The following is a 13,205-nucleotide window of genomic DNA, read 5'->3' on the forward strand; positions in this document are numbered from 1 at the left end:
TCCATCAAATGGGGTAAAGTTGGTTTGTGAGATTAGAATTAATTCATTGGATATTAATTTTATTAAACATGTTTAATATTTTAAAGTCTTTTACATCAAATAACTATATTTAATAATCAATATTACTTTTATTTGCATGATTTAAATTTAAAAAGAATTATTTATTTTTTATATCTACAATAATTGTTTTATTTTTTAAATAAAACTAACATGGTTTTGTATAGCCTAAAATTAGTATTTTTTTTACACATTATTTAACTTAAGATCGAATTCAGCCTTAAAAAGTCACATGTAAACTGAAGCATGTCCGTTTTGAAAATTATATTATTATTTATTATTATTATGTTAGTCCTCCAACATCTGAGACCCACACAACATTCATTCGACATCTTTCCTGACCACAATGTGGAAGAGAGCTAGTCGTAATTCAACAAAACAAATTACGCAAATTGAAATGGGAGAAAAAATATTATTTTGTTATAGTAGAATATTTTATTCCAAAAAACAATAATAGAATATTGTTTTTTATCATTACAAATAAACTTTATTCAATTGAAATAGATTAAGTGCTGATAAAAGGATTCCAAGATCATCTTCCATTGGTATCTTCAAAAGGAGGCAAACCCCACTCGACAGGGTTGAAGTCCAATAGTGAGTTCACAACTTGATCTGCTAACTTATGAAAACCTTTATCCAGCCTTGGATCAGGGACCATAGCAACAAACCTGAATGACATGAAACCAGGAAACATAATATTCCAATCTAGAATATGCATCAAAGTTTAAACATGAAACTATATTATTCAATGCTTCAATTCTCTTACATTCCTGCTCTCTTAGCTGCAAGAACTCCAGAGGGTGCATCTTCAAAAACCAGAATGTTACTAGGATCTATAGGTCCACCCTGTTGAAAAAAATACACACTAACAAGTTAGAAAATACAACAATAAAACAATCCTTTATTTGCAGATGATTCTGTCAAAAAGTGCACCACATTCATTGGAATACCTCAAATCTCTTGGCTGCTGCAAGAAATATATCTGGGGAAGGCTTGCCTTGTTTAACTTCGAAGTCGTCGCCAAGAACAACATGATGCAGCAGAGAAAATAGTTCACGATGTCTTTGAGTTTTTATTTCAAAATGTCGCCTGTGAGAACTGTGAGGCAAATTGTCAAAACAACTTTGCATAAATAAATCCTTCAAAACAAGTATTTCATTGACAAAAGATGATTGAAGGGTACCTTGTTGCTAAGCAAATTGGAATTCCTTTGGCATGTAAATGCCTGATTAGACGACCAGCACCTATGATAGATGAAAATGACACAGTAGGTAGTGCATGGTGGTATAAACATGGTGGTAGTGCATTTTTGACACAGAATTTGCATATTTGAGTATTTATATAACTTTTAGGTTTGTTGAGTTTGATGGGCGATTCACTATAAATAAAGTTGGATTACTCTACATCTTTTTTTTTTCCTTCTAGAATTCAGACTTAATTTAATGTCATACTATATTAATTAATGTAAAATTATATTATTTTATTTGTCTCAATTATGTGATACTTATTTTTAATGTTTATTTAAATTAATATTATATTATTATACAACAATATTAGTAGTATGTTCACGTGGAAGAACGTATCTGTGAATTTTTATGAAAGGTAACTAAATACATATTAATTTAACACGGATAAAAATCTTTATTTATAATCATTATATAGTGTAGTTGTCTTATTGAGACTTTATAAGCAAAATATATAGTAAAATGTGAATAGTTTTTCTTCTCCTACACAAAACTGATGATTAAATATCCCTAACATTTCTAAATTTATTTATATATTATGTTATGTTATAATTAAGGATTGTCTTCAACAAACTGTTGAGTAGAGGTGTTTTAAATTGATTTTTTTTAGCGAAAAACTATTTCACCCGATCACTTAATTTTTCTTATTTTATCATAAAATTGATTTACTTTAAAATTTAAGTACAATATCTAGTTAAATTTAAATTAGTTTGGAACCAATTTTCTGTTTTAGTGATACTTTTTTTAAAGCCAGACAGTGTATTAAATCAATAATACCGAAAATATCAAACTTTACACACACATAATAGTAGTACAATCCATAAATACAGCGTTTAAAAATTAACACAATGTGATAATTACATTTATATATTATTACTTTACTGGAAAAATACCTTTATTTAATCATACTTTTTAAAATAATGAAAACTTGTGATATAATTCTATAAATATGTAAAAATAAATAAAATGTAAATATGAGTGATATAAAAAAATTATAAAAATATAGATTTGGATTGATTTGAATGGCTTTTCAAAATCAAATCTAAAATGTAGTCTAACAATATAGAATTTGCATTTTTTTCATTTTCAATTTTTTTTTATTCAGTTTTAATCAATTTGGTTTTCCATGGGACCATTGCGAGCATTCCCATGCAGTAGTAGTCCTACCTCGAGAGACGAAATAAAAATCAACTCAAATAAGTGATAAGTTGACACGGTAAACAAAATAACCATTCTGTAATTTTTTTTGGGAAAAAATATTATATTATAACAAAATAATATTTTTTATAACTGTCAAATGAATGAAACGGTTTTTTTTGTCACCACCAACAGGGATAAAAAAACTTTCAATTTGAGGTTCCTAGTCAAGGCTCCTCCCTCTCACGTGTCTTTCTCAACGGGAGCAATCTCCATCATTAAAATAAATTCCATTTATATAAAATATTAAAAAAATGAACCGTGTAAGATTTAGATTCTCCCCTGATGACTTCATGGAGATCCTGATCCGACAGTACTGTAGTTGTAGCAACCTACGCGGTTGTTTGATTTTACGTTAATTAAGTAGGTAAGGTTGTCTAATCCACAATACACATACCTGGCATAAGCTCACTTTTTGGAAACAAAGCCTGTAGCATATCCTCTCTATCGATCAGGAACTCCTCAGCACTCAGAACTTCGCTAATTCCTGTTTCCTCAACAAAGATCCTAGCAGCTTCTAATGCTTTCTTCCCCAACATCTTAACCTTCACGTTCCAATCAAAGGTTTTGTTGTATCTAGCAAGTATGATCTCCTGGACTTCATTACAGAACTTCTCTGTGTCTGCAACATAACCAACCCCCTCATATATTTATCAGATTCGTAGTCAAAAGATTAATATTTTTCCACCAACCAACTATGATTTGTTACTTTGCTGGAAAAAAAAAAGCGAGTGACTTTGAAAAACTAATTGACGACACAGACTTCACTGAAAATATTACTCCCATGTCCAGCAAGAAAGATGGATCCAACAGAATGAATTTGTACACGATGAATAAAGGCATACTAAAAAATTATGCTTAAATGGTCTGAAAAAACACAGCAAGGGGTGCATGGCATGGCATTATAGTTGTTGAAGATAGATGGCAATACCTAGCAGAAGACCATCCATGTTGAAAATGACGTGGGTGATTGGTTTTCTAAAGGAGACGAAGCCTGCAGGGTTGGCCATGGTGCTAGTAAGGTAGCTGAACCCGTCCTTTTTCTCTGAATCTACCACCATATTTAAAGGGTCAGAACATATTAATACAACAAATTCTTTGCCCATAAAAAAAAAAAAAACTTTGACACCTGTTCAAAATATACTTTCACTTTATAACTATTTTTTTACTTGTATAGTGAATGTAAAAAACTAAAATAGTGTGAAATTACCATCATTCATATTAATACTGACCTTGGATCAGTACGTTGGACCCATCAAGTCTATATCGCTCTCTCTCACACTTTTTTTTGTAGTTACAGAGAGTGGGAGAAAAGTGCAGATAGACAAAGTTACAAGGACAGACTCAGTCATGTGCTAGCACAAACAATTCAATACGATCAAACAAACACCACTGTAGTCATAATTATTGGCAATTAATAGTTAATAGTTGGATTAGTTAGGTAATGGCAGTGATTTTAGAAGTAATCCAATCATTAATGTTGGAGCTAGGGAAGTGTGCTGTTTCGAAATGTGTGATGTCAGTGAGCAGAAATCACTATCAATAAGAGAGCATGAGGTAGCGACTTATTTACTCCCGTGAGCAAGGATTCTGTTCACATTATTATCCATGCATGCGTTATGCATAGACTTTTTTTGAAGCACAGAACCCATTTTAATGATAATTGGCGCATGTTCCTGAGCTAGAAAGGCCTTCCTGTCATGTGGGACAACTGCTTTGAGATGCTAAAACCATAAGTATTAGATTCTAAAAGAACCTTACAACCAAGTTCATTTTAAGGGTCTGTTTGTTTTTAAGCGGGGAAAGGAGAAGAAAGGAGAAGTTTTACTGTTTAAGAAGAAATTGTCGTTGCATGATCAGTGCCTACTTGCAGAGAAAAAAGCTGGTTATCATGCCATGAGGCCTGTCATGGTTCCTGTACCTATATCCTTCACTTTTCACCCAGCTAGAAGCCTATTTTCTATACAACATTTCAGTGTTATACTCAATGCCCTTTTGCATATAACAATAGTATATCATATCAATAGGAATAACACCCGATCACACCCGCATATCCTTTAAAAAATTTATCAGTCATTTCAGATGACCACTTATCACCTTTCAAATACTTTCACACCACGGCATATCAATAAATTGTTATTTTAATTATATTTAATTTATTTTTTAATTTAAAATATTATTATATTATTATAATTGGGTGTCAAAAAGATATGTTATTTACTATTAGAGTGTGAAGAAAAACTTTTTCCTTCAAATTTATAATGACACCACTCGAGGGCTTTTCACCTCAGGCAAATTTTGCCTCTTTGCTTATAATAGGCGAAACATTTCATATACTTAGTTCTTATGACTTATCACATAAGTTTGGCTATAAGTCCCCCACCCAACTTTGTTTGTGATCCATCCCCAGTATTTCAAATTTGCTGCAGGAAAGATACACAGCAAATAATAGAAAATGAGAGTATGATTGTTTTGTGAATATCTCTTTTTTACTCAATATGGGAGTTGATATTTTCATACCCACCACATAAAATACATCTACTTCAGAACTAAAATAATAATATTTTAATTATATTTATATTATTTTTTAAATTAAAAATCTTAATATACACTATTACATTTTTATAATTGGTTGTAGTGAGTATTTTTTTTTCTCAAAGGTTTTAAAGTATTATTTCCTTAATTCCAAACTTTAACATTCTAAGATATCTCATTAACTACATGTATAATAAAATTATAATATACAATTAGGTATAAAAGTCATTTTATTAAATGAGTTTTGTGAAAAAAAATTAGACTTAAATTTTTGTTATTTTAATATGATATTTGGATAATTAAAAATCTATCATAGTTGAGATTAGTTAAATTTATCATACTAATCTAAGTTTTGTTTTTCTATTTTTATATTTGATGTATTCAACATATAAAGAAGTGTTAGAGATCTTATATGAAATAAAATATTTTTTTCTAACTTAAATAATAACTTTACTATATACTTCATATAATGATTTTTTTTCTAACTTAAATAATAACTTTACTATATATGGATATTTAACATTTTTAACTATTTAACATTTATGTTAATTTATCTTCAAGAAACTAACAAATAGTATTTGAATATATTGTATAAGGTTATATAATTAAAAATTATTGTACATAAATATGTGTCAATATATAAATTAAACTTAAGTATATTTTACTCTTTCAGTTTGTAATTTTTTTTTCATTTCTTAGTCTCCGAAATTTTGAAATTAATTAGCTGATTTTAGTCCCTTTTAGTTGACATTGTTGAATCATTTGCTTAAGTGTTAATTTGTCTCGGTCTTTAACCACTAGATTTAGTTTCATAATTCAATTTTTTATTTTTTACGAATTTAAACTACCAAAATAAGTAATAAGAAACTTTGATTTTTTTTTAAACTTCGTTTGATATGTAATGTGATGTTAACGGCACAATACAACTGTGTAAATCACATGACAGATTTTTATTTTTTATTTCTTTTATTGATCAATGCATGGTACAAATATAAAAACGTAAAATTTACTAAAAATATTTATTTTTTTGTGAAACGCAAAAGTAAATTATTATTATTAGTAAATAGATTAACAGTGAGAGTAGCAGCAAACCCGTTTATCATAGATAAAAAATATACCAATGAAAAAAAAAAAGAAAATGAAACTCTTTGTGCAAATGCCACCTGCCAAAGTGAGACTTACCACAAAACTAAAATATTTAAAGTCTATTTGTTTATGTGGAGGTAGTATTAACAACAAAGAAGTGAGACCACTATATTTATTACTTCGATTCAGAATTTTGTAGGAAAAAAAAAAGAAAATATACATAAATATTTTCTTCCAAAAAAAAATCAAGTTTTTCATTTATTTTATTTTACTATTTATAGTATTTTTTTTATTTTCCATTATATGAAGGTTTTTTAATATTAAAAAATAGTATTTTTTTATTTATATAAGATGTGATTTATTTTTCAATTTTATAGTATATGTTTAATATTTTAAAAAATTACTTGATTTTTTATTTTTATTTAATTTTTTGTTGTGTTTATATTAATATATTTTTGTGTATAATTATTATGTTTATGAGTTATAATTTATTTGATAATAATTTGTTATGAAATTCTTTTCTATTGATAATAAGTTGTTAGTGGTATTTTTTTATTTTTTATTTTTATTATTACATAGTTTTTAATATTAAAAAATTAATATTTTTTCAGATTTATTTTCAATTTTATAGTACATTTTAATATTTTAATAAATTACTTGAAGTTCTGTTCTTATTTAATTTATTAAATACATATTTTTTTAATTATAATTTTTAAATCTATGAATATATGAAAGTTGTTTATTTTTAAATAAAAATAACTCATTTCATTATTAAATCTTTTTAATAGGTAATGATAAATTTGTAAAATAACATTTTACATATTTATAAAAAAATTAAAATTATCTTACCTTCATCCCATTACTCTTAAATTCTCATAAATTTTCTTCACACATCTCCATAATATAATCTAATCCAAACAACTTCACTTCTTTCACACTTTCTTCTCACATCCACTCTCTCATATAACAAGATCTCTCTCCAATCCAAATCACCCTTAACAACTTCCCAAATAAAAAAACAAGCACACCATATTGCTGAATTAATTAATCAACATAAACATTGGAATAAACATTGAAAAAAGGCATAAATTAAATTATTAATTATTTAACAAAAATGTATACTATAAAATTGTGAGCTACAAGTAGTAATGAGTGTTATCAAGTCGCATTCTCAATGATTTCTTATTAATTTGTGTTCCGTATTGACAATTTATCTATTTTAAATCCTAAATTTTCAATAAAATTCATATTTTATATATATATTTTTTAATATTATAATATATTTTAATATATAAAATTTAAAAAATTCAAAAATAAAATTGTATTGGTGAAATACGATTTGATTAGAATGGTATTTCACCTTTCTTATATTATAATATAAATTAATATATATTTCGTTTTCTTATATTATAATATAAATTAATATATAAAATAAAAAAATATGTAATAACTTGAATTTGTATATATGTGATATATGGGATATATTTATAATATTTCATATATAGTAATTTTAATATATGTTTTTTATTATTTAAAATTAAAAAAATATAAGTTAATTATTTTCAAAATTGATTAAAGAAAATTTATTCTATAATAAAAAGTTAAATTGGTAAAATTTTAAATTCAAAATGTTAAAAATAAATCATAAACTTTAACCGAAAAGCTAGAATGGAGAATGTTAACGGTAAATTGTAATTGTAATAGAAAGTAGAAAGATAATACAAGAGTTTACATTTTATTATTGTGGATATGAACAATTTGTTCTATTGTGACATTCATTCTTACACTAAGAGCATTTGTGTTGACTTATTTGAAAGTGAACCATCAAATTCATTATGTATACGATTAGATATTAGTTTGTCTGATTCCTTACGGTGCATATGAGATTCGGTATGAGGTCTTAAAGTAGATCAATAATCTTGATTTCGAATTTGATGAAATTCAATTTTATAACTTCTCAAAATATACCAAAATGTTTTATGAAAACTTATGTAGTTATTTTTTTATATGAAAAACTATTTTTCTTTAATTATATATTAAAAATAGTTATAATAGTAAATTAGACTTATTTAATTTCCTATTATTATTATTATTTTTAATTTTAAATACTACAAAAACGTATATTAAATTTATTATATATTAAAATATTATAAACATATTATATACATACGAATACACGTTATTATATATACTTTTTATATATATTAATTTATATTACAATATAAGAAAACGTAATATATTAATTTATATTATAATATAAGAAAACATAAAAGTGAAATATTTCAGATTTATAATGAAATTGTAACCCTTATTAAATACACTTAAATTTAAAGGTGAAATAACAATTTAACTTAAAACAATTTTGTTAGACTTTTGAGGACGTCGAGTTAATGGTTTATGGGAAATATTACTAGTTCAAAGAACAAATGTAAAAATATTTTTGATAACATGCAGAGGTAACTTGTACTAATAAATAAAATGATTTTTATATTGGTTCATTTCAACTATGTTACGTATAATCTTATTTTCAAACACTCTTAAATGTTAGTTGCATCTAACTTCAGTTATTGTGTGACGCAGGTTAAGTGAATAAAGTCACAATTGAATTGTGATGCTTGAATTACTACACTCTTTAAGTAGGAAAATGTTACAATCTTACTATCGTCTATAACTTTTGAGTTAGTGATAAACGCTTGATCCAACAGTTGGTTGTGTCATAGGATAGATCGATGAAAGAATTATGTCGCTTGAACTACTATAATTTTAAGGAAAAAAAGTGAACCCTGACTATTAACTATTAGTTTTAATTTTAACCTATTAAACAAAAAAAAAACACATTTTTTAATTTTTGTCTATCATACCGTCTCGACATTTGAAGTTTGTTAATACAATGATCATGTTATTATTGAATAATTTGTCATATTTAAAATAAAAACATTGATTCATCAAAATTTAATTGTCTTATTAAGATTAAGTTAGACTAAATTATTATAAATAAATTTATGAAATCATATTGTTCTAATAAAATCATTCTAACAATATGTAACACAATTAATCACTCATATTTCAATATCCACATACTTTCTTAAGATATCTTTAGACATAATTCACATAAAAAATGATACACAATCTCAATATACTTAATCATCCTATTAGCGACAAGTTTCTAACAAACTTAATAATTAATTTATTTTTCACCAACAACCTTACCTTGACTGCTAGTTGAATATCTTCCAACAAAGATGTAAGCCACATGTAATTTACATATTATACATAGCTACTTAACAAGTAGAGTTACATATTGAGCTTCGTATAACTTCTACGAAGTACTTCTTTAAACAAAAACAAAATGATGTATCATAAAATTTGAAAATGTATTTATTGACAATCCTCCTGTTTACTCGACAATACTCACATGAGATTGTATATAAAAAACAACTTGTCAAAAATACTATCCATATTTAATATTTCTCAATAACATAATTTACCTCCAATTAGTCATATGTTGTTTAATCAAACATTTAACATAGTTAATCACTTGATACTTGATTAATTGCTCCACGTCACACGATTGATTTTTATTTTTGTACAAACCTTCAACCCAAATTGTATAACCTGTCAAATATGTCAAGCTTCTCGGTTTAATTCAATTATGTAATATTTGATTGAAATTTGTTGTTTTGTTTTAGTGGTTTCTCGAAAAATCCAATTGTGAAATCGGTAAACCAGTGTTCATAATCATCTACAAGCAAGAAAAGTTAACAACAACAATAAAGATAAAGATGGGTTGAAATTGTTTAGCATAAAATATAAAAGAGATTAAAACAACAAATAAAAACCAGTTGATCCCCAAGTTCTTCTGTCATTGAATTCTTCACATGTTTTCTAAAGTTTAGTCATTTCTCAATTCTCAAACAGGGCTAAACCATATTGAACATGCGTCAATCTGATTCAACTGAAGCTCACTAGTAAAGTATGCGTCTACTGTTTTAATCAGTACACACTTTGTTTCATGCGTATACTCCATGAAAATGCTTATCTCATTTCTCTTGAATCATGCGCCCAATAAAATAATTAGAATAACTAAGAAACCAAAGTTAAAGATTTGGAAGACTCTCAATCATGCGTTCAAGTACAACCTCTCACAAAAACCAGTTTTCCAGAAGATTAGAATATTAAAACAATTGTTGTAGAGAATTGAAAAACAATTTTTTTATTGATCAAAGCTTCTTAACTCATTGGGAAATTACAAAGGAATCAACCAATAAGATTTAGCCTTTCATGCGTAGGTACAAATACAAAGATAAAAAATGCAGAAAAATAAACAAAATAAACAACTTTGTAGTCAGAGATATTGGTCTTCTTTGTGTGAATTCGTGACTCTCCTTAAATAGGCATGCTCCATGCAACGTCCTCCACATTCCATGTCGGAGACACCACTTTTGGTGGAGACGATAATGGAGAAAATAGTTGAGAAGATTTTGTTCCTACTTAGGTGGAGAAAATCTCTCATACTTTGCATAAAATTCTTTCAAATATTTTCTTCCGTTTCAATTCAAATAAACAACTTTGACTTTTGCATATTTGGTCTATTCACAAATGTAGACACTTCCTTCATACCATTTACTCTAAAAAGACAAAATTAACAAAACAATAGTTAAAGTCCAAATAAACTCAGTTATATGAATCTTAATTAAAACAATGAATTTATTTATTATTACATTCTAATAATTTATGATTAAAGTTAATAAGTGTGAATAAAATTATGTTCATCATTGATCATAATTTTTAACATATATTTGGGGATTGAACATACATTTCAAGTTGTTGGTGTTCCTGCTTGAGTCGGGAAGGTCTCCTGCTCTTGATATGTGTTGGTGTCCTCGGTTCTAGGATTTTGGTTCTTAGTCGGAATGTTAGAGGGACACCTGCTAAAAGGTTATCCGAATGTCAAGTTAGTATTGATATTGGATTACTGAACGTAATAAATACTAATAAATACGTACTTTGATATGACATTAATCAAACTATTTATAGGAATGAATTGAACTCTTATGCTTTATAAACATGTATTAATACAATTTTTGTAGTTAACATTGTGATAAGTATGATTTTGCACATAATTTTTCTTTAATCTTACCATTAGGATATTAAAGTGAGGTTTCATCAGTGTTGTTTATGGTCGAGGGTATATCGAACTCGTGTGTCAATTGGTTTATCAAACATTCTGTCTATATCCTTAACAATATCATGAAAAAAAATTAGTTCCCTATGCTTTCTCTCAACAAAAAAAATTATTATTTACTTTTTATGACATATAATTATAATGATAAATTAATAATTTATCATTTTTCTTATAATAGATAATTATAATAATAAAATTTAGAGATTTATTATAATACTGAAATACTAGTGAGGATAAAATACTGCTGAAGTAAAAATAAAAATAAAGTAATGCTCGATTACCAATTAATCGCCATGAATGACTTGTTCGATTGCATAATTTTGAAGGAATTTATATTCTTAATTTTCTGTTTATGGAGAATTGACAAGTGAAACATTTTTAATTTTACACATGTTTATCTAGCTTGGTGTCTGAACTCTCAATATAATTTTTCCCGCGTTGCAAAGCCAAATCCGAAATTACCAAAATTTGGACAACGTTTTCATGTGGAGCGCATTGGATTTTCATTCAAAATTTCCTAATTCGATTGCGCTCACCATTGGATTCACTTGCATCCACGCGCTAAAAAGATGTGTTTTCTCACAGACACAATTCCCAATGAAAGAAATACACATTTTGAACCTCACTATCCGTGTCACACACTTTCCGCCAATCAAAATCAATTATTTGAATCCAACGGCGTGGTTAACCATTCACACGGATCGCTTAACAATCCAACGGCCAAAGATCTTTTCCCATATATATATAAACCTCTGGATTCTCCCAGTACCCCGCCAAGTTATTTTTCTTTCACATTCAGTTCCGTATTAGAGACAAAAGAAAAATCATCAGCCATGTCTGGAAGAGGAAAGGGTGGCAAGGGGCTCGGAAAAGGAGGTGCGAAACGTCACCGTAAGGTTCTGAGAGATAACATTCAGGGAATCACCAAGCCCGCGATTCGCCGTCTCGCAAGACGTGGTGGCGTTAAACGTATCAGTGGTCTTATCTACGAAGAAACCCGTGGTGTTCTCAAGATCTTTCTCGAGAACGTGATTCGCGATGCTGTCACCTATACCGAGCACGCTCGCCGCAAGACCGTCACCGCCATGGACGTTGTCTACGCCCTCAAGAGGCAGGGCAGGACCCTCTACGGTTTCGGTGGATAGAAAATTGGGGATTTCTGCAATGCCTCGGGAATTAGGGTTTCTTATAATGTCAATTTCGCTGTTGATATTGAAATTAGTTATTCTGCTATAGCTTAGTGTTTCAAGAATTGTTCTTGTTTGGCTTTGAGTAGTAGCTCTGAGAATTATTAATGGTAATCAGAATGATTTGGACATTTTCAAGCAAAAACATTGTATAGTTATGTTTTCTTGTCATCTAACCCGATATAAATTAACATTTAAAACATACGTACATTTCCAATGCAACTCTTGGTGGTTCTTGATTTTTCTTGAACACTGCAGGTAGAATTTTAAGTGTTTACAGCTGTAGAAGGTATGAGTGACATAATTAGGCTGTAGAAGGTTTCTATCATATTTGATTTTGTTTAGGTTAAATAAAATTTGATTGCATAAGCTTGTTTGATTTTGATTCTTTGCTTTTGAAAAATATATTCTTGTAGGCGGGTAATTATATATACAAATTTATTGCTAGTAAAGAAAGTATCTCTGGATGTTTGATCTTCCTTTGTTTGTTTGAACAGACCCATCTGGTGAATTTTCTAGGTTTCCCATATATTATGTTACGATCTAATCTAATACAGAGGGGAATCTTTTAACAAAGACATGCTCCTTCCAAGATGGAGCAGTTTTGGCTTGGTTACAATGAATGTTGCATTCATGGCTTCAATTTCTGTATGGTTGTCCCGCTGTTAGAATTGGATTGAAATCTCTATTTCGCTATATTACGGGTCTGAAGAT

At 27.9% G+C, this 13,205-nt stretch overlaps 2 protein-coding genes across 2 annotated transcripts; one reads left to right on the forward strand and one right to left on the reverse strand.

Annotated features, from left to right (window-relative positions):
* Nucleotides 1–449: 449 nt before the first annotated feature.
* On the reverse strand, nucleotides 450–3,605 carry LOC137805895 ((DL)-glycerol-3-phosphatase 2). Its single transcript, XM_068605782.2, has 6 exons — nucleotides 3,430–3,605; nucleotides 2,896–3,120; nucleotides 1,241–1,301; nucleotides 1,008–1,155; nucleotides 824–903; nucleotides 450–725 (listed from the first exon to the last, which is right to left on the reverse strand). The coding sequence occupies exons 1-6, from the start codon at nucleotides 3,602–3,604 to the stop codon at nucleotides 590–592; spliced, it is 825 nt and encodes a 274-aa protein (XP_068461883.1). The 5' UTR covers nucleotide 3,605; the 3' UTR covers nucleotides 450–589.
* Nucleotides 3,606–12,067: 8,462 nt separating this feature from the next.
* LOC137807333 (histone H4) lies at nucleotides 12,068–12,636 on the forward strand. Its single transcript, XM_068607937.2, has one exon. It carries the CDS (start codon nucleotides 12,138–12,140, stop codon nucleotides 12,447–12,449), a length of 312 nt encoding a protein of 103 aa, XP_068464038.1. The 5' UTR covers nucleotides 12,068–12,137; the 3' UTR covers nucleotides 12,450–12,636.
* Nucleotides 12,637–13,205: the final 569 nt, after the last annotated feature.

This window comes from Phaseolus vulgaris, chromosome 3 (assembly GCF_051622355.1).
Source record: "Phaseolus vulgaris cultivar YP4 chromosome 3, ASM5162235v1, whole genome shotgun sequence".
In the NCBI taxonomy this organism is placed as follows: Eukaryota; Viridiplantae; Streptophyta; class Magnoliopsida; order Fabales; family Fabaceae; genus Phaseolus; species Phaseolus vulgaris.

Excerpts from the sequence above, each read along its gene's own strand:
- LOC137805895 (XM_068605782.2), bottom strand. The coding sequence starts at position 3,604 with ATGGGCAAAGAATTTGTTGTATTAATATGTTCTGACCCTTTAAATATG. Across the intron at positions 3,121-3,429 it reads CATGGATGGTCTTCTGCTAG|ACACAGAGAAGTTCTGTAAT; the intron begins GTATTGCCATCT and ends GTTATGTTGCAG. Across the intron at positions 1,156-1,240 it reads CCAATTTGCTTAGCAACAAG|TTCTCACAGGCGACATTTTG; the intron begins GTACCCTTCAAT and ends TTTGCCTCACAG.
- LOC137807333 (XM_068607937.2), top strand. The coding sequence starts at position 12,138 with ATGTCTGGAAGAGGAAAGGGTGGCAAGGGGCTCGGAAAAGGAGGTGCG.